At 41.2% G+C, this 21,635-nt stretch overlaps 1 protein-coding gene across 1 annotated transcript; it reads left to right on the forward strand.

The window, feature by feature from the left end:
* The first annotated feature begins 1,543 nt into the window (after window positions 1-1,543).
* flot1b (flotillin 1b) lies at window positions 1,544-15,169 on the forward strand. Its single transcript, XM_084053441.1, has 13 exons — window positions 1,544-1,668; window positions 2,739-2,803; window positions 4,110-4,185; window positions 6,152-6,242; window positions 9,240-9,383; window positions 9,830-9,949; window positions 10,605-10,700; window positions 10,900-11,052; window positions 11,241-11,422; window positions 11,996-12,041; window positions 12,689-12,826; window positions 12,943-13,116; window positions 13,211-15,169. Exons 2-13 carry the CDS (start codon window positions 2,761-2,763, stop codon window positions 13,226-13,228), a joined length of 1,281 nt encoding a protein of 426 aa, XP_083909567.1. The 5' UTR covers window positions 1,544-1,668; window positions 2,739-2,760; the 3' UTR covers window positions 13,229-15,169.
* Window positions 15,170-21,635: the final 6,466 nt, after the last annotated feature.

Here is a 21,635-nt window from a genome sequence, read left to right on the forward strand (position 1 = left end):
GGTCAGGTCCGTCAACGTTCTGATTGGTCAGGTCCGTCAACGTTCTGATTGGTCACTATTCATGACATCACTATGTTACTATTCATGACATCACTATGATGTCATTATATGCCTCAGTGAAACATGGCTCACACACAACAACTACGTCCCATCTCTGCAGATTGATGGGTTTTCACTCCATCTAAACAGTATTGGACATGGCAAGGGATTAGCCAGACATAGACATAATAATCAGTGTCTACAAAAGCAAAGGACATACATCCTCGATCCAGAATTTGACACAGTTAATCGACCCAATCAAAACAACTCTGATATGCGGTGATCTCAACATATGCCTTGGTGAAAACCCCAACAACCACGTATCAGAATCTCTTCAGAAACTAGGCTTCACTCAACTCATACAAGAAGCAACCCACTTTGAGGGAGGACACATAGACCACGCGTACTTCCGAAACAACGGACAAGTCACTGCACATCCATCTCTGTACAGTTCATACTACACAGCAAAAGACCACAATGCTTTGCTAATAACACTAAGGTCAATATAAAGACTCTGGGTACGGCTTATAAATTGTATACATTATTTCATAAAACATAAATATCTTTCTGGTACCACATGTATACACAAGGTTTATTAGCGGCGCTGGCGCCGCTCTATACATAGTATAGAGCGGTCCTGCTCTATACCTGGCTTTTCCGTCAACGTTCTGATTGGTCAGGTCTGTCAACGTTCTGATTGGTCAGGCCCGCCAAGGTTCTGATTGGTCAGGTCCGTCAACGTTCTGATTGGTCAGACCCGTCAACGCTCTGATTGGTCAGACCCGTCAACGCTCTGATTGGTCAGACCCGTCAACGCTCTGATTGGTCAGACCCGTCAACAAAGTGATTGGTCAAGCTTCACGTGACACATGGCCATAAACACATTATAAACACATATCGATGACAAAAATGTATCAAAGGCGCCGCTACCTTCACACAGGTGTGATTTTTTTTTTTACAAAAACTAAACAATTACCAAAAAATATCGCTTACCCTACCTTTAATATACCATTCAGATGGGGAGGGGGGGTCTGCATGCAAATACATATCAATTTGGGGGCCCTTGACATGAGAAAGTTTCAATCATGTGACTGCCCTGGGCGGAGCGGGGGTCGTTTCAGAACACTGGGCGTGGCCGTGGGCGTGGTTAGTGTATGTCTGCCATCGAATCAGCGTTGCCATGTCCGCTTATTATAAGCGACGTTGGGCTTGTTTTTCAGCCTCAAGTGTAGTTGCTTCCTAATGTTGTTAAAACCAGTGTTTCTCAAATATATTCATGTCAAGAAACCCCAAATTAATAAGTATTTGTCTGCGGACCCCCATCTGAAAACACGTTATGCTAGGGACTAGGATTTATTTTAAATAGCCAATATATTATGCTTAAAGGGCGAAGGGCCCGCTTCTTTTGGGCTTTTTTTTTCATAGACCTTGTTGCTTGTTTCTCTCGCAAAACCTGGCAACACTACATCGAATACTAAACAGACATTTCTCTCATTCTTTCTTGTTTCCTGGCACCGCTTGAACTGAAGCCAGCTTCTCACACGCACAAAACACTAGTTTAAACACTATTTCAGCCTGCTTTACGTCAACCAAAACCTCAAACAATTCTTAGTCCAGAAGAAGGGCTCGGTAAGTGAAACGGTTTAATGTAATTTGAACAGCATACTGCCTACTTAGTTGTAACCGGAATAACGTAAACATTGAATTAGTCCGTGGTGTCCACTCCCATCTTAGCTAACCGTTAGTTAGCATGCTAACACAGTCGCTAAACTGATAAACGAACGAACGTTAACGTCATAATTTGTGTTGCAGCAAGTTGATACATTAATATTTATTTCTTGTTATGTTCTCTTTTATTGACGTGTCCTTTTCAAAAGAAGTCCACGAGTGTTATTAATGCAAGAAGATAGTTGCTCGGATTTTATCGGCTGAAAACCTGATGCGGGTTTAGGTTGACTTAAGGTTGTTGGGAAGGTAAAGTGATCTTTACAGTAGACATGTTTCTGTTTCATTCCTTCCCCAAATAGTTTAACCACTTAATCCCCGACCCCCAGGGCTTAATACTAGTGTCTTTCCTGTTATTGTGGGGAAAGCTTTCGCTGAAAATAGCCGATCGACAAGCTCAATGCAACGCTTGTCGATCGGCTATTTTCAGCGAAAGCTTTCCCCAATCCCCACAATACTGATGGTGGGGTTTAAGTGCTTAAAGACACTGTGTTAAAGTGAAGACATAATGAACACTAAAACAACACATGGACAACGTAACGTGACATGGCTGTGATCCGTGGGCGTGGGGAGGGGTCTGGTCTGGTGTAGGCCTGGACTGTCAGATAATTACATCTGTGGGTCGGATGATTGACATTAACATATGTCAGTAGGAGGCGAGGGAGGGGCCAAATTGGAAACAAAAATGAGCTTGAGCCCCTGGGGATTGAAATGATAGCGGCCTTCATATTTGTTATTTTTATAAGGTAATGAGATCTAGAGCACACCAAGCAGTTGATCAGTCAAATGAATACAAACTAAATGGTCCCAGCATGACAGTGCAAACCACATGCTTATGATGATGAATCTATCATATTTTGACTCTACTTGTAGTCTTATTCCATCTGCCCAAAATCATATACAATTCCACATAGCATAAATTGATTTCTCTATGCATGGTGAGTGGTGACTAAGCTCTTGCTTCTTATTTTCAGCTCCTCCTAGGCAGAAGTCAAGATGTTCTACACTTGTGGTCCCAATGAAGCCATGGTTGTATCTGGTAAGACATTTTCTACACTTGCATTAATCAGAGATATTCTGAGAATTTCCCCTTTGCAGTACAGGATGTTTGGAAACTCATCCCCCAGTTGCGTTACTAAACTATCAACCTATAGAACTGATAAAAGCTATTGGGTCAGAGAAATAGCCAATGACTCTGTATTTGATAAAGATCAGTTTAGTATACAGTGGAGCAGTGAATTGGTATCATGTGAGTGATTGAATTATCACTTCCCATGTGATTAAATAGCATTGTGCAACCTGTGATGTCATGCACTGTCGTAAACCTAAACATGTTCCAGTCTGACCGATTCTGTACAGTAGGACTGACCTAAACGGAAGTTTAAGAAATGAGTGTTGCAATAATGGTTGCTTGTCAGGGCAGTTTATTATATATTACTATGTTGTGAGCTGAATGATTGGCCTTTAAAGCACAATTAAAGGAGAATTCCGGACTACCTTTTTCTTACCTTTTTATATGATAATATTGTATCCTAGGAAGAGTGGTACAGTAGAAAAAATTCACACAACTCCATCCCGAGTCCACCACAGCTAAAATCCAGAGTGTACGGTCCATGCGCTAGATCCCGTATTTGAATAGCTTTTTGTGGGGGGTGGGGGGGTGGGGCGGTGAGATCTGACGTTCATATCGACAGAAACCTTGCTTCAGTGTTTTTGTCCCAAATGGGCCGCCATATCGTTTTCAAACTCACTTGGATGACGTCATAGGTGAAATCTCGTCTTGCGAGACTTCCGGAGGGGTGCATCCAACCCAAACACTGTGGAGGTGTTTCTGTCGATATGAACGTCAGATCTCACCAAAAAAAGCTATTACAATACGTGATCTAGCGCATGGACCGTGCAATCGGGTTTTTAGCTGTGGTGGACTCGGGATGGAGTTATGCATTTTTTCTACTGTACAACTCGTCATAGGATACAATAATATATAAAAGGTAAGACAAAAGGTAGTCCGGAATTCTCCTTTAAACTTTAGAGGTTTCGTTTTTTTTTACCCCTTTTCTCCCCAATTTAGTCATTATGCTAATTAACCAAAGGTTGCACTTTTACAAATGCCCATCCCTAATGTAGATAGACAGGCAGACAGACATTCAAATTCAGTTGTCATGGCAGTACTGAAGTCACGAAACACAGGACAGATAAAGAAAAAAGATACAGCTAGATAAAGAATACAAAAAGGTTATAACGTTACTGTTACTACTGTAGTAATGCACATGGATTTGGAATAGTAGTGAAATAAGTAGTGTTCATATTTTGTCTTTTCACTTTCTTTCTCTCTCTCAATACAGGATTTGGCCGCTCTCCTCCCTTGATGATTGCTGGTGGCAGAGTGTTTGTCATTCCATGCATTCAGCAGATCCAAAGGTACGGCACCTCTTTCCATTAACCCCCCACCCCAACATACACACTATTCATTTTTATTCTTCTAATATGAGAGCAGCCAGTGAATTCCGTTTCGGTAGTTAGTTAGTTAGTTAGTTAGTTAATTAATTAATTCTAACAGTTATTATGAAAACGGCAAGAAAGACAGTATGCTGTAATGTATATACGTAAACAATGAAAAGCGAAATATTTAATTACGGATGTATTTATTTAAAAAAAATAGGAAGTTTCAATTGTAACTGAGCTGTCATATGTTCCATCCCATATACCTGTTTAACTTTTTGTACCCACTGATCAATTGTAGGAGGGTTAGGCTTCATCCAATTGATAGTAATCAGTTTTCTTGCAACCATCAACAGAATATGCATTATGTAGCACGTGGTCAGCAGTAAACAAATGTTCAGGCTTTACATCCAGTAAAAACAATAATGGGTCCATCCATTGGAATATCCATTTCCAAGATTTTATCCAGTTCGGCTTTGATGTTTTTCCAAAATGTCTGTATTTTCGGGCACTCCCAAAATATATGTGTGTGGTCACACCAATAATGTAACAATTTCTCCAACATTTGTCAGTGGAATTGTCTTTAAAAGCACAAGCTGTCAGAGGGGTCCTGAAGAACCTCATTTTAACCTTCCAGTCAAATTCTTTCCATAATTGGCTCTCCACTCCCTTGTTAGAATTAGAACATATATATTTTCCCAGATGTCATCTTCTAATATAGGAGTTCTCAAACCTTTTTATACCACGACCCCATTTTATGGGGGATTTGTTTTGACGACCCCACACTTTATTTATAGTGCAATTTCAAATAAAAGCATACATTGCTGACCTTATGTATGAATATTTATTAGAAAATGAAATTACAGCAGTGATTACTGCTGATTTGTTGTAATGAATAATTAAAGAGTCGGTCGTCTCCCCACGTGAGCTAGTTTTCTTGATGCAGCTGAGCTGGAGAGCAGGGTTTCGTTCCAGCTCGGGCACTAAAACACTATCAACACTAATATCAATAAAAGCAGCGGAAGTGTACACACATTTATAAACTGAAGCATAATTAGCCAAAATTTGTAGCCAGAACCACCAGAGTTTCTTAATCCAGCTCCCAACCGTATTTTTTTCTCTATCCTGCATCGACATGCCCAACGGTTGTTGTTGACTCAAATGGGGGCTTATTGTCTTTGCTGGCACATACTGTAGGCTACAATAGATAACATGTACTGTACACAGTCAGTGAGTGCCAATTTACCAGTTTTAATTTAACTCCGAGAGGAGTTACAACAACTCTCTTAAGCCACCAGGCATCCGCTCATTTTGAATTTCATTCCTGCTATATAACTATATAGTTTATGAACAGCTAAATCAGTTCTGTGTGCCTCTACAAGGGCTTGTGTGTGTTGTCTTTCCTGCGTTGCTGCTGGTTCTTGGTCGGTTGGAGCTGTATGTGTGTATGAGGAGTCAAGTGGCCGTCTTTGACGTCCTCTTCACGCTGGTCATGACAACCCCACTTTTTCCCCGTTTCTTGATAATAAAAAAAATCGTGTTTTTATGATGGCCTATGCGAGACCCCAACGGCACCTTCCTGCGACCCCACTTTGGGCATAGACCCATAGTCTGAGAACCCCTGTTCTAATTCAATATTCAGCTCCGATTCCCATTGTCCTTTGCTATGAAGAGTGTTATCTGACAGGTCTAAGCATAGCTTTTTATAGATATGACACATTCGTTTTTTTGTTGACCTTCTCTTCTCTGTCTGTATGCTCTTATTTATATAAACAAGCCTCAACAAACGGTATAAAATAAAAATCAATAGTCCTCCAGACAGTGGTCATTGGCAGTCTAGCCATGCAGACTGGCTTGCATGGCTAGGCTGGCAGCATGGTTGTTGAATAACTCTGAATCCATTCCTCCTCTTTTACTTTCTCCTTTGTATTTTTATACTTCCCAGGATCACTCTGAACACCCTGACTCTGAACGTGAAGAGTGACAAAGTGTACACCCGCCATGGAGTGCCCATCTCTGTTACGGGCATCGCACAGGTACGACTTTGAGGAATGACATGAAGCATCCACCAAATGTCCACCCATCTCACATTGTCACAACCCTTTCTAAAACAAACACTAGAGAGGATACGTCACTGAAAACTAGGTCAAACATTGTTGCAGATCGTCATTTGATCTTCACAAACACTCGTTCTAGTTTCATACGTCTGAAAACCATGACTCTGACGCCTGTAACATCTCGCTTGTTTACAATGTTGCTCTTGGAATTTCATCTTATTCTCAACTTGCACTTGTTGCAAGTTGCTGTGGATAAGAGGCTCAGCTAAATGCCTAAATATTAACAACCTGAACTATCTAGCTAACTGCCTGTTGCTTGCACATTTGCTGCTCCACAATTAACACGGCACCATTTGCTGCTGTAAATGAATATCTTCAGTTGAGAAGCTGGGCCAGTAAGAGAAGTGAGCTTGTGAGCAGTTAGTCCACTGGTTTGAACACGTTATCCAACTGCAATTATCTGGGTCTGTTTTATATACCCCTTCCCCTCCCCCCATGGCATGTCGATGCATCACATGTCCCTTTGGAGAGGCCCAGGGTACAGCCAGGCAACTCTTGAGTTGTCTGTGTAGAATGTGACAAACCCTCCCTCCCTGCAACACTTTCCTCTAGGCCCTAAATAAAAAGTAAGGCCTTAACATGCATGCTTTACATAAGGGTTAAAAAACATGAACCCAATAAGACGAATGATGAAAATCAATTCATGTTACGTTTGATTTACTTTGCATTGCATCCAAATCATATTATGAATCCTTTTATTCACAAGCTGCACCGGAATTGCACAGGAACTGTGCAGTTGGTGGTAACCACTGGTGTAACCACTGGAGCAAAACAGAAAACAGAAAAAACTGTTGTCTCTTTCATGCAAGTGATACACAGTTCCAAAGTTGAAGACCTACCAGGAACAGCTTCAACCCAACCGATATTGAATTCAAAACCACTCAAGCCCTTTATACTTCGGAAATGTGACAAGTTGTAAGCTTGTAGATCTGCTATAGTAATTTTCCAAAATTTGGGAAATATTTTCCTATAATGACATGCCCAACATACAGAGGCTACGGCTAATGTGGTTAAGTAATTGATTAGACTGCTTTCATGACTTGGTTTAAGAATCTGAAGTACACATGTAAGGAGCAGTGCAGGACATAATTGTCTTCATATCAATCCATAGACATGCGTAGTCAGGGACAGACAAAGCTGCTTTATGATATAAATGCCCAACTCCAATAATAGGATTGCAGTAAGTGCCTGCTGCTGTCGGAGAGAATAGACTCCAATGGAAGTTGTCTGTGTAACAGCAAACTTACAGGGCCTGAATTTTGGTGCGGTATTGCAAGGATTGTGCATAATTTAATGTATTTATATTTATTCCTGAAAATCTAGCACTTGTAAATGCGGGAGATTCATGTACACATTTACAGCGATGTTGATAATTATAATCAGCCAACATTAATGGAGAACTGACTGGAAGAAGTGGAGCGCTGTGTGAGCTTACTCTCTCCAGAGCCATTTTGGTTTGTGCCTCTACAATGCTACAGCATAGTTCAGAGAATCCCTTAAAGGGATAGTTCACCCCCCAAAAAAACTTTTTTTTTATCAATTAGTCACCCCATGGATTTTTTTTGTTTTTGTTGCATGCCTAAGCCAATAATGTGATGACCAGCGGATCAGTAGGCAGCGGTTCCAGTAAGAGACACAAAGAAGACTCTTTGTGTCTACCGGAACCGCTGCCGGTCATCAACTTATTGGCTTAAAAAAGTCATTTTGGGGATAACTATCCCTTTTTAAGTTGGAGCAGAGCAACAAAATGCATTCCGAGACAGACGATGTAAGAAGAAAGCCCCGTTCAGATATACAATATTTGCAGGATAGAGTAGAGCAAGCATGCCTTAATGGTGAGAGAGGGAGTGCACCGCCGCACAGCTGTTAATAATGCTTTAATTAAGTGGCCGTTTAAAAAAAAGAACTAGCGAGCTGACTTTCCAAGATATGTGGACATAAGGAGATTTTAGGCTGCAGGAGAGGCAGTCACCTCTGTTATCCCCTGCATCCCTGTGATAATGAATGATGATCATCACATTCTTATTCTGCCTGTAAATGGTTGCTTTCATAGCTGTTTCCTTAGCAGAAAACCATTCGTTCTCGTCTTTCTTTTATTCAAACGGATTACAAGTTACAGCAGGTCTGCCAGCCTGTAGATGGATGGATGCTATTGAATTCTCATCACCAAATGCCTTGTCTCGCATGCTTACAGTAATGTCTCATGTGAGTAGCATGTACTGCACTTGACCATTCCGTCAAGAATGAGAACGGATCATACCGCAAACTTAAACAATAATCCTGATTATTATCAGAGATAATAAGCTCATCATATTATTAGCCTTAAATGATTGCTGTTTGTTTTAGTGCACTGCTTTGCATTTTTAGGCCTATGTATATTCATTCATTTAAAGTGATATTTTTGTTCAGTAAATGGGTCTCCCCAGAAAATATGTTTTTATGTCAGGATACCAATTTAATCAAAACTCATACGTGAGAGACAAACTCATACATGAAAAAAAAAAAAAAAACTGGAACTGGAAAATTATCTTTTTGGGGTTCACTCTACTGAATGGATAAAATTGTAACCTGACCTGAAAATATATGGTGTTTGTTTTCTAAAGAGCTGAAGAGATGGGGAGACTCAAACACTATAGCAATTACTATTTTATTTTAAAACATATCACTTACATTTCACATTGCACGCACATTTGTTGTTGTACGCGTTTCTCAGCTGGTGGATCGGCACCCGGGGGCAGGGTTGTTCCAATAGGGTTGGAGGACAAAGTGCAACTAAAACCCTTTACTTAGTTGACCGGAGTCCCCCAGGGCTCTATACTAGGCCTGCTCCTTTTTTCCTTCTACACAAAATATGCAGGACCCTACCATGACAGTATTTGAGAAATATTTTCAGCTATGCTCTCTTTCCACTCCCAGGTGAAGATCCAGGGACAGAACAAGGACATGTTGGCTACCGCTTGTCAGATGTTCATGGGAAAGTCGGAGGCTGAGATCGCCACGATCGCCCTGGAGACTTTGGAGGGACACCAGAGAGCCATCATTGCCCACTTGACCGTGGAGGTAGGTGTACACACACACACACACAGAATGTGTCCAGTCTGTTTAGTAGAGTGCTCTAAAGCTGGGCAATATTACTGAAAAGTAGTGTAACTTGTGATAAATTGATATTTCCTATTATTTGATCACATTTCCTCTACACATCCTTCATTACACAATTTGACGATAAACTGATTGACTCAAAAATGTAATGTAAAAGTGAAACGGAGTGCTATATGCTGATCTATGGCTCTATGCCTCTCAACCAATCACAATGTGAGGTCAGAACTGTCATAATTATACCCACATTGCCACTAGTGGGCAGGCTCAATTTTAAAGTAACATAAATAATTACATGTTTATACTTTTTTTCATTACATGTCATTAAAGTATCTCTATGCTATTAGAGAACCCAACATATTTCCCAGCACTGGAGTGTCATATTGACTTGCGTCTGTCCCCATGTGTAGGAGATCTACCAGGATCGTAAGAAGTTCTCTGAGCAGGTGTTCAAGGTGGCATCCTCTGACCTGGTGAACATGGGCATTGGAGTGGTCAGCTACACGCTCAAAGACGTCCACGATGACCAGGTACGTCCTTTTAAGTCCCTTGAGTTCTCAACATAAAATAATGAGAGGTGATTGACACAAGATGATTTATGAACAAACTCCAACAAAACATTGAAGAGATGGCTGTTAATGGTGTAGAGGAGGAGCAACATGTGCCCCACCATATTGTTTTCTCCATTGCAAAATCGGCATTACCATCGTTTACGGATCATCAATGGGACTGGTCTCCTCTCTTCTCCTATCCTATCACTCTCCATTTATTTTTATGGTATGGCTCCACTGAACCGCTCAATGCCATATTTCAAACATCAGTATGTTGAGTATCAAACATGATGTCAGAAATCTGCAGTGAAGCCACACTTGGACACGGTCATGTTTAGGTCTTACAACAAAATTAGGCTTAAAGAAGATCAAGTCAGTGACATATCTACTGGAAATAAAAGCTTTCAGAGATGGCTGCTTCCTCTTATTGTAATGACCCACTGTCCTTCACCAGTGTGGTGCATTAGATGGCTGATATCAGTATCCCCTGTAGTGACTAATTGGCTTAAGAGGTTTTGTGCCAGTGCTCTCTGTTATACTAATGACTCTCTCTCTCTCTCTCTCTCTTGCTCCCCCCCCCCCCTTCTCTCTCTCTAATATGGCCCTTTCTCTCTCTCTCTCGTCCATCTCCCAGGACTACCTGCACTCTCTGGGTAAGGCCAGGACTGCTCAGGTGCAGAAGGATGCCAGGATCGGAGAGGCACAGTACAAACGAGACGCTGTCATCAGGGTACAGTTACTTGTAGTTCAATCTACCTTCCTCTCTCTGTCTTACTCCTCATCTGTTGTGTATCCATATGGAACATACTGATCATACATAATAAATTACTAAACCACATATCAATAGATGTTTTCCCCCACCCCACCAAAATGTGTATAAGCTAAAATGTGTCAATTTTCTCTCCCCCTCCGCCTTGACTTCTGTGCAGGAGGCACATGCCATGCAGGAGAAGGTGTCTGCACAGTATAAGAATGAGATTGAGATGGCGAAGGCCCAGAGAGACTTTGAGCTCAAGAAGGCAGTATATGACATGGAGGTGAACACCAAGAAGGCTGAGTCAGAGATGGCCTACCAGCTCCAGGTGCAGTACTATACGTTGTCAATGTATTTGCAGGTCACACATGTATTAATTTCTCAAGACATAGGACATTAGAGAGACAGGAGTCTGGACAGGCAGCACATGTCTCCAGTAGGATGGGTAACGGGGGCTGTACCACTTAAATTGCAGTTTCAGGCGATGTAATGTTAAACCTCCTCTCCTCCCACCAGGTGGCTAAGACCAAGCAGAAAATAGAGGAGGAGAAGATGCAGGTGCAGGTGGTGGAACGCACCCAGCAGATCATGCTGCAGGAGCAGGAGATCACCCGCAGGGAGAAGGAGCTGGAGGCCAAGGTGAAGAAGCCAGCCGACGCCGAGAGATACAGGCTGGAGAAACTGGCTGAGGCTATGCGGTAGGTCCCTGCCTGGAGGGTTGTGTGGCAATGCCTTTTAACCACTTAAGCCCCCTCTATAATTATTAAGTTGCTACTGTACGCGGTATGCTCTTTTTTTCACTCTACACCAAATCTCTTTGGCAATAATATCCAATCTACAATTCTTCGACAAGCATTCCCCCAAGAATGGGGATGCTGGCGTTCAAGTGGTTAAATGTTACAAAAAGCAAATTAACTGCATCTTACGCAGCTGCACTGAAGTGAATACAATACATAAGGTACGTTAACTAAAATGGAATGTTTGCTGTTTCCATTAATTACCATTGCATTACTTGTTAATTACTAGCAAATGCATTTCCAGCACGGAAAGCACTTCAAATATGTATGTATATCATGGACATTTTCTAGAAACAAAAATGTAGTTTTCTTTCCAGCAGTTATATCTGCTAGAGAACATATTGTGAAGAATAAAGTTGGGATGCATTTCTCTGTTTTGAGAAGCGCTATAAAAATGTAACGGTGCATTGAGTGATTTGCTGTAAGAAGTGTATGTGTGGTGTGTGCAGCTTTCTAACCGAACCTCGTCTTCAGTCTGCAGCTCATCATGGAGGCAGAGGCCGAAGCTGAATCCATCAGAGTGAGTCTTGTTCCTCTTTCTCTGTTCTGTTTACACACTCCCTCATCCCTCAGCCACTTCTGTTACCTCCCTACTTATACCCCACACACATGCACACAACACAGCTCCTCCCCTGCTCTCTCTCTCTCTCTCTCTCTCTCTCTCTCTCTCTCTCTCTCTCTCTCTCCCTCCCCCCTCCCTCTTGTAGATGATATTTCCCAGCATGTCTGTCTTCACCCCTCTCACAGTTAGTCATTGACTGACCTTGATCCCACTTTGTTGCCTGTCATCCATTAGTTTGTTGCCTGTGAGACACTCTGTTATTCTCTGTTATTCTTTCTCTGTTGCTGTTTGTTGAATTTGGTTTTAGACTGCTGGAAAGCAGAGGTAAAATGATTGTAAACTAGTTATAACATAGTTTTAAAAAACAGCTTTGAAAAACACTGTACCTCAAACAAATGAATTATCATTTATAAAAGTGAAATGACAGCAAATGGAGTGTGACTTTGCAGGTCTATTGTAACTATACATCTATAGTATATGTGTCCTGTCCTCAAAACAAACAAAGGCAGATTGTTTGAGATAACAGTTTGTCTGTTCATCAGTTCCTCATCCAGTCCTACCTGTGTTTTACTGTAAACTCTGTGTGTTTGTGTGTCTCAAAACAGATGATGGGTGAGGCCGAGGCGTTTGCTGTGGAGGCTAAAGGTCGCGCTGAGGCAGAGCAGATGGTTAAGAAGGCAGAGGCCTTCAAGCAGTACGAGGAAGGAGCCATGGTTGACATGCTGCTGGAGAAAATACCTCTGGTCAGTACAACTACTTCTAGATGGATGGATGGCACAATCAGAATTATTGCTATTGCCACGTGCTGTATGTTTGCACATACATTAAATTAGTCTTTGCCCCCCTTCACCTCCACTAGATGGCAGAGGAGATCAGCAAGCCGCTGTGTATGGCCCAGAAGGTTACTATGATCTCCAGCGGTGGATCAGAGGTGGGAGCGGCCAAGCTGGCAGGAGAGGTCCTGGACATCATGACCAGGCTGCCCGCCGCTGTGGAGCAACTGACCGGCGTCAGCATCTCACAGGTCACATCGGTAAGATTCCTGTTGCCGTGACTAGTGTTCTGAACTTCTGATTCAGATTTAACGAAGTGTAATCGCTCACATTCTCTCCATGTTGAATCCACAGAAGGGCCGCGCGCACTAAGAGAACCGGGGCGGTGAGAGTGATGAGAGGAGAGCCATCTACCACGTGCACCACCCCCCCTCCAGTGCCTATAACCACTATATCTACATGCTTTTCACCGTGACCATAGTGCTGCTGTGTGTATGTCAGTGTGCGTGCATGTTGATAGCGTTGACACAATGGGCCATCGTGGCTCCTTGCTGCTCCCCCTCACCTCGATCCGCCAGGGATGTTATTTTATTGTTCATGGTTTTATTTGTTTTTCCGTTTTGCTTTTAGTTTTGGACTCTTGGTTCACTTCCAATGGGATATTCAATATATCCTTTCCTAGTTGTTTTTGATTCCTGCCTTGTTTTTCCCTAATCATATCGCTTGAGTGGTCTGGTCTGGAATGGTCTGTAGTGTTCTCTCTTTCTATGTTCAGTGTTATAGGTCCAGGAGTAAAGGAGTATAATTCTGCCCTACTGAGCCAAAAGGCAGTAAGTTGCCAGAGTAGGTCTATTTGGGTTCTGCCAAAATTATCGTATGTAGTGAGATGGAATGGTGGAATTATTATTTAATTACATTAGTCATTATAATTAAATTAGTCATTTATACATTCTGCGTACCTGTGTTCTATACTATGGCATTTATACCCTCACTAAAATAGTTATTTTGCCTCAGTAGGGCAGTACAGACTCTATGCTGCTTTTTCAACCAACTTAGACCTAACATAGGAGAGCCAGGATCACTTTGACTAGCAGGGGTGGAAAGCTGTTGTCGTGCCATTTTTTTTACTCGTATTTCTAAGATGTTTTATTATTTTGTTTCTTTTTCTGATCAGTCATTTTACCTCTTACAGAGGATCTGGGTCTGTGAACTGACATTCAATCTTTTTACTGTTATAGAAAGTCATGTAAAGCTTATATCCAGTTTTCCTATGAAAAAGAAATCAGTTGTAGTTCATATGGAACTTGTGTTTTTCAGTCGCAGCTCTGTGTTAACATTTTTGTCCCTATATTTTTCTAGTGGGTATAATCAGTACCTTTCTAGTTTTTTTTGCATATCATTGCCTAGGTCACTAGTTTATATACAGTTGAACAAGCAGTTTGCATGGTTGTAATCGCTTTGAACACTACTAACGCTACGGGTCAACATAAGGTTATTGGTGTAAATTTGTGCACCCTAAAGCATGCTACTAATTGCAAATTTTCTAGATTGGCCAGTTTTAACATCGTGGGGGGTAGCCCACAATAAATGCAGGCTGTGGAGCGGAGGGCTTTCTTCTGAACATTACAGTGAGGAGGGGAAAGGAAGTGGGCGGTAGGAACAAGCAGAGGGTTTTCTTGCACGGAGCAGAGAACATGTTTGTGGTGGGCAACGAGAGAATTGTTGGTTTGAAATTGACTGCACTGTCTTTGAAGTCTGAAGGTTATATGAAAGTGGAAAGTTTGCTAGTGCTGACTCAACTAACGTTTTTTGATTCGCTTTCTGCTTCAAGTTTGCTCTGGCGTTTTGCATGTACTGTCTGTCTCTCTCTGACCAACTGTCCAAAGTTTGTAGGCTGCATTGCCTATGCATTTAGTTACCTACCGCCAAGTGCCTGGATAAGTCAAAGCCTCAACTCACAACATAAATGTTGGTTAAAAGTCTGGTTTATCTGATAACGGTATAGTCTGCGTGTGAGAGTTCAGTGATTTGTTCCAACTTTTTGGCGAGCCATGGACCGTCATTGTCCAGGGTTTTGGGTAAAAGCCAAATCCTAATCTAATCGCTTCCTCTTTTATATGTTTCTCTTTACTAATCAGTTTTATAAGCAAACAATGTATGATTTCCTTTATTCTACCCTTATAAAAGTTGTTCAGTATGTTCTGTAAGTACTGTAGTATATAGAAATGTATAAATGTTGTAGGCTAATTGACTGATTTTATGTAACATGAAAGAATTTATTGCAAGTCTATGTAGACATAAACTTTAAAATCTGATGTTCTCTGTGTTGTTTCATTGGTCCCATTCCTAAAACCCACAGGGGCCTATTACACGAAAGGAGAATTAAATAAGCCTGGATTTAAGTCAAATCCAGGTTTGACAAAGTCTGGTCCGTACAGCCAGGCTGAAAAGGAGCGACTTTGTCGAGCTAGCCAGGATGGTAAAGCCAGGCTTCACGTATTCCTATAAAAGACCATGAAAGTCGAGAGCAGAATCCTTGAACTTGACCAATCATGGAGTGCAAAACCAGAGCGGAGTTCTTCTCTGTGGCTGCAGCAGCTCATGTAACAGTGGTATTCCCAGGAATTACATTTAGGGCAAGCGAGATTCCTGCCCTAAATGTAATTCCTGGGAACGCCACTGTTTGCCAGACGAGACCCCCCCCCCCCCCCCCTTTTGTAGGGGGGGTGGGGGTACTCGGGGGAAAAATCTCGGGGGAAACAAGTTAACCACAACACTACACACACCTGACTACAAAACTGAAATGTTGTAGTTTAGTAATGAATGGCTCAAGCTGCTCTCAGAGCCCCTTTTATGCCAGGTGAGTACAGGTGATGGCCCAGACCCCCACCCCTGGCACTCCTGGTACCCCATGAAGACAAAGGCATACATTTTCATCACTATATACTATATATATATACTGCCTGTTTTTCAGTCAGCCTTTTACTTCATTTTCTAGGGGAGGCAAGATTTTAGTTCCTGCCTCTACGGTGGGTACGCCACTGATAGCGTCACAATCATTTTTAACCACTTAGCTAAAAAAATAAATAAAAAAATAGCCGATCTACAAGCTCAGAGCACAGCACCAAGCTTGTATCTGCTATTTTTGAAAAATCTTGAAAATGTGTGCATATCTTTGAAATATATATACATTTTTAAAGCAAACATTTTTAACTCAAATCTTTGCTTCTGTGGGTCCCTGGCACAAAACATTTTCAGATGGGGGTCCGTGGCCAAATGTATATCAATTTAGGGGTCCTTGGCATGAAAAAGGTTGAAAACCACTGTTTAAATTGCAGTGGTTCACAAACCTTTTAGCTCAAGAGTCTTGAGGCTTGGGTCCCGGCTCCCGGGGAGACATCAAATTTCATTTTTGGTTCTTGACCCAAAAGAGAAATTTGATGTCTCCCCGGAATCATAAGAGGAAGTAAAATGTATAATAAGCAAGAAAGGAAACACGGCCGCAATAAATGGATCCAGGGAGAAGGCGTGACAAAGTATTGGCGACAAATTAAATGCACAAGTCATCCAAAATATATACAATTTAGATACAAGTCCATAAATATATAATTCAGTTAGGCTTAAACATGAGGAGTGTATAGTGAACTGAATATTGGAATTATCGCCTACTAATCTACAATGCCATAGCCTATTATATGCGCCATGCATCCAACCAATATGTCTGAGTCTGTGCTCAGGAATGTGTCTAAAACAAAAAAATCTCCATAAATTCAAGGCTTCATGGAGTGTGTAATTGATAGAAAATAAGTATTTTTTGGGTGAACTATTCTTTTAAGTGTCTTGTTCAGGGACACTTTGACACATTGCTGAGGCTTGGAATTGAACCTGGGATTTATGGCTTGACAGGCAGGCTCTCTAACCATTCAGCTATGGCCACATCATCAGCAGTGATTCTAAGGCAGTTCTCCTCTGTAACAGTAAAGGGGTTTCAGGGGAAACCAGCAAAATGATGAATAATATAATAAAAGACTGTCTTGCTAATAAAGCGTCATGTCTCTCATTTTCTACAATGGATTTGATATCTTGCTACCATAATTGACGGCCACAGTCATGGAGTGTACACGAGTGTATGTGCTCAATTGCCAAGCAGACACATGGCCCAACTAACTCCACATTTTCCCCCAAAATTCCTCAATATTCTGCCTGTGACACCAGCTGCTTCGCATCCCATCACTGTACTTGCAGGATGTACAATTAATATCAAACGCATTATGCTCCAATACTTATGCAAATCACTTCGCCAACACATTACCTTTATAACCAGACTATTGTTATCCTCCGAGGCCATAACAGTTTATTTTGAACCGCATCTCCTCACACAATTTATTTTTCCCAATTTAGTGCCATATGTCAAAATGACCGGCTTCACCGGGAATCGTGTGCTTGTATTTTGCTAAGAGATTGGTTTAATAGTTTAATTGATATTGATTTATTAGTGCATTAAATGTCCCCATCCACTTTAATAGGAAAATGAAAAAACTCCCATTCAAGTATTTATTTCTCAGAAACCGTAAGGGCTAGAGTTTCAAGACTTGGAGGGGTGGTTCATGATTTAGTCCAAAATTATTGGGAAAAAAATTACACCAGTCGGCCTCATGGTGGCGCTATAACAGCCCACTTTACGTTTTGGCCTATAACTCTTGAACCGTAGGTCGTAAATTAAAAATATTTTTTCCCTAGATTCCTTGGGTCATGACGCATTTGTGTCAGGATAGATTTTCCGCCATTTTTAATTTTCATCAAAACACACTTTTAGCTCCTCCACATATTTTGTCCAAATTTTCTATGTCAAAAATCGGTACACATGATCTCTGGGCCCATGCGATAAACATATCCAAACGGCATTTTGATAGTCCTTACCGTTCGTCCGTAAATGGCTTCCAAAGTTAGTGGGAGGGGCCTGTTTTACCAAAAATGCCAGAAATCACGAACGAAACGTCCGGTGAATCCCAAATTTGAATCACATGTTGAGGATGGTTTACTCAACAAATCCCCAAAAGCATTTCCATTTTGACCCATAGGGGGCGCCACAAATGCACAAAATGTAACCGAGGCAAAAACATGATTTTTGGGGGGATCAGTCCTCTCAAAATGAAATAAAAGCGATATCAGGAGTGACGTGACAATACGATTGGTCTGTTACATTTGTGGGAGGGGCCTATTTATTTAGTGGGAGGGGCCTATTTCCTAAAATCAAAACGGCACGTATCACGAAGGCAGGATCTGATCGGCACCCGATTCGAATGGCACGTCGCACGGCCTCCGACGGTATTCCTCCCGGCGTATCCCTCGAGTCGTGATACGGTCGGCGCAACCACACTTTGCAATTTCCCAGAATTGCGACGCGTCTAGTTATGGATGCTATAAATCAGTAGAGACCCCCACATTAACGTATGCTTTATGGCCACGGACCCCTAGGGACCCCCTGGCCCAGGGGCCCCCATCTGAAAAATATTTAGTGCCAGGGACCCCCAGAAGAGAAAAGTTATGTTAAGAAATTCAACATCATTCAAAATGTTCCAAACATTTTCAAGATGTTTCAAACATTTTTAAAAATATCAGATGTACAAGCTCGCTGCGCCGCCTCGAAGTGACGCGCTGTGAGCTTGTAGATCTGATATTTTTGAATGGCCAAAGTATAAAATATGGATAAAGTGGTTAAAATGATTGTGATGCTGTATTTTAAATTGAATCGATTTTTTTTTGTTTTAAAACATACTGGTTTTAAATAGACAATTTATTCAAATATGTAAATATACACGATTCACATATGCAAAGTACAAAAGTATTCACATTAAAATATACTTAAGTGCTGAAAGTAAAAGTACTCATTTTGCAGAATATCCCATTTCACAAGTTTCCAAATGTGTAAAAATGCTTTGAAAAACGCATTGTGAGCTTGTAGATTTCAAATAGCCTAATAGGACTGTAGTGGTTAATGAATGTTTTGTAATCATATTAAACATCTATAAAGTAACTAGTAACTAAAGCTTTCAAGTAATTGTGGTGAAGTAAAAGTACAATATTTGCCTCTGAGATGTAGAGGAGTAGAAGTAAAAGTATTAAAAATACTCAAATAAAGTACAAATACCTCAAAATTGTACGTAAGTACAGGAGTACATGTACTTAGTTACTTTACACCGCTGCTCTGCACAGGTGAAGATGATTTAGTGTTGATGAGTGAAAAGCAGTCTGTGGATCTATTCACTCTGCAGGATGAACATCCGGTCAGAAAACGGAAATGGTTTGTCCATGTGACGTGCGGGTGAACGTGTTCAACGCACCGGATCCAGTAGGCGGGGCTTTAGACCGGATGTGAATACTGATTTAAAACAGACGCAGGCGCACAACGTCTGCTTGGCAGTGCTTTCAAACATTTTGTCTTGCATCACGTCACGCTCCTCTGCTGAAGGTAAACTAATGTTTGATTGAGTTAAAACACTCACTGTGTGGGGGTTTGTAGATCTAACCCTGCCATATGTTCATGTGTGTTTATAATCTACTTTAGCCTTGGATCAAGACGGCCCGTCAGGGATTGTATTATTTATGGTGGTCGAGTCTGATGTTTGTTGGTAGTTTTAAACGGATCATAAATCCCCATAAATGAACCCAATCCAACATATACAGTGTTTAAACACAAATACACGGATGTTACCCGTCCATACGGGTCTGTTGTGTTCCGTAATATTACGTAGAGTTTAATAAAGACGCGTTTTAGTCCCGTGTGTGTCTGAACGCCGTTCTAGTTACACATTTACATGGACATTTACCTGCTGCAACAGCGCCACTTTTCCAAATAGTTTGTGGTTCTGTGTTTAAGGCTCGTGCGTCTATACTTATGTATGCATTGTAAATATAAAGTGATTATCTTAAAGCCACAGATGTTATCCGTACATACGGGGTGTTAGTGTTCAGTTAATGTTCAGTATAGATTAATAAAGAAGTGTTTTAATCCCCTCTGTGGATGAACGTCATTTCCTGGATTACATGGGGTGTAATACCGGTGTTCACCTGCAACAGCGTCACTTACACCCATTGAATGATATATACAGTGATGTTCAGACAGACCAGATTGAAACATTTATTTATTGAATAATACGGAATATTACTGAACATAAAGGGTCCGTATGGTGGGATAACATCTGTGGCTTTGGGATAAACACGTTATATTTAGAGTAACATACATTTATCAAGATGTTTGAGACTTTAACATGGAACTAGCCATGGTTCACGGTGCCAGTTCCCCCTGGGTTTTCGCGGTTTTCTATTTGTTGACATTGCCAACTCTCACATGTACATAAACTTTCAGATTTCAAACATAAAGTGCTTACCACCGAGCCACGGATGTTACCTCGCGATGCGGACCACATTAAGTACCCGTATCTCCCGTATTGTTCAATAAAAAGCATTTTAATCCGATCGCCGGCCATTTTCTCCAATTTTTTCCCGATACTTTCAACCATGCGACACCTAATGGTTGGGAGGTGTATTGCACTCTGATACATTACAAAAAAAGAAAAAACAAAAAAAGAAAATGGCCGGCGATGGGATTAAAATGCTTTTTATTGAACAATACGGGAGATACGGGTACTTAATGTGGTCCGCATCGTGAGGTAACATCCGTGGCTCTGTGGTAAGCACTTTATATTTGAAATCTGAACGTTTATGTACATGTGAGAGTTGGCAATGTCAACAAATAGAAAACTGCGAAAACCCAGGGGGAACTGGCACCATGTTTCAGGGCTAACATGGAACTAACTACAAACACTATTTTTGGAGAGTGTTAAGAATGTCAAAAATAGGACAATAATAATAATGTCATTTTATTTGTACAGCACTTTTCACATTTCATACTTTTCATGAAATATCTAGAACAAAACAAATGTAAAAGCCTAAGGATAGAGATTAAACTGAGCTAAATTGTAACATAAGATAAATAACACTCAGGCAAACACTCAAGAAATCTGAGTCTTGATCTAAGGCATGAAACTATAATATCGTGTCTATCGGGAGGAAACCATAGAATGTCCCAAACTGTTACTTTTCAGGATTTAAAAAATGGCAAAAGTAGCAGATCTACAAGCTCAAAACGTGTTGCTTTGTGCCACGTTTCAAGCTTGTAGATCTGCTACTGTTGATGGTACTACTTGAAAATGTGTCCACATTTTTCAATATGTTTTTTTAAAGCGAACATTTTTAACACTAATATTTGCTTCTGGGGGGATTCTACAAATGTCTTCTAAATCAGTGGTTCTCAAACTTTTTCGTGCCAAGGACCCCCAAATAGACATTTATTAGCCCGCAAACCCCCATTTGAAAAGATAAGCCAGGGACCCCCATAATAGAAGATTTGTACGGCTCTAGCAGTGATTTTCAACCATTTTAATTTCAAAGACCCCCAGTTTGACATGCATTAAGGCTACAGACCCCAATTCATATTGTAAAATCAATGTGAATTGATTTAACTCTGAGAGTGTACAAATGGAACCAAATGGACCCGTTGGGTCCATTTGGTTCCATTTGTACACTCTCAGAGTCACAGACCCATAAGGGTCCATTTGGTCCCTGCCCATCATTTAGCTGGGGACCCCCTGGAACCCCCTCAAGTACCCCTGGGGGTCCCCGGACCCCACTTTGAGAACCAATGTTCTAAATCATACGTTTTTTGAAAAAAACTTTTGTTGCTTTAATCAAACTTTTTCATGTCAAGGACAAGGAC

This window comes from Gymnoscopelus microlampas (assembly GCF_963454915.1).
Source record: "Gymnoscopelus microlampas genome assembly, chromosome: 3".
Lineage (NCBI taxonomy): Eukaryota > Metazoa > Chordata > Actinopteri > Myctophiformes > Myctophidae > Gymnoscopelus > Gymnoscopelus microlampas.

Coding starts and splice junctions, on each gene's coding strand:
- flot1b (XM_084053441.1), top strand. CDS start 2,761: ATGTTCTACACTTGTGGTCCCAATGAAGCCATGGTTGTATCTG. Junction 2,804..4,109: donor TGAAGCCATGGTTGTATCTG/GTAAGACATTTT, acceptor CTCTCAATACAG/GATTTGGCCGCTCTCCTCCC. Junction 12,827..12,942: donor TGCTGGAGAAAATACCTCTG/GTCAGTACAACT, acceptor CACCTCCACTAG/ATGGCAGAGGAGATCAGCAA.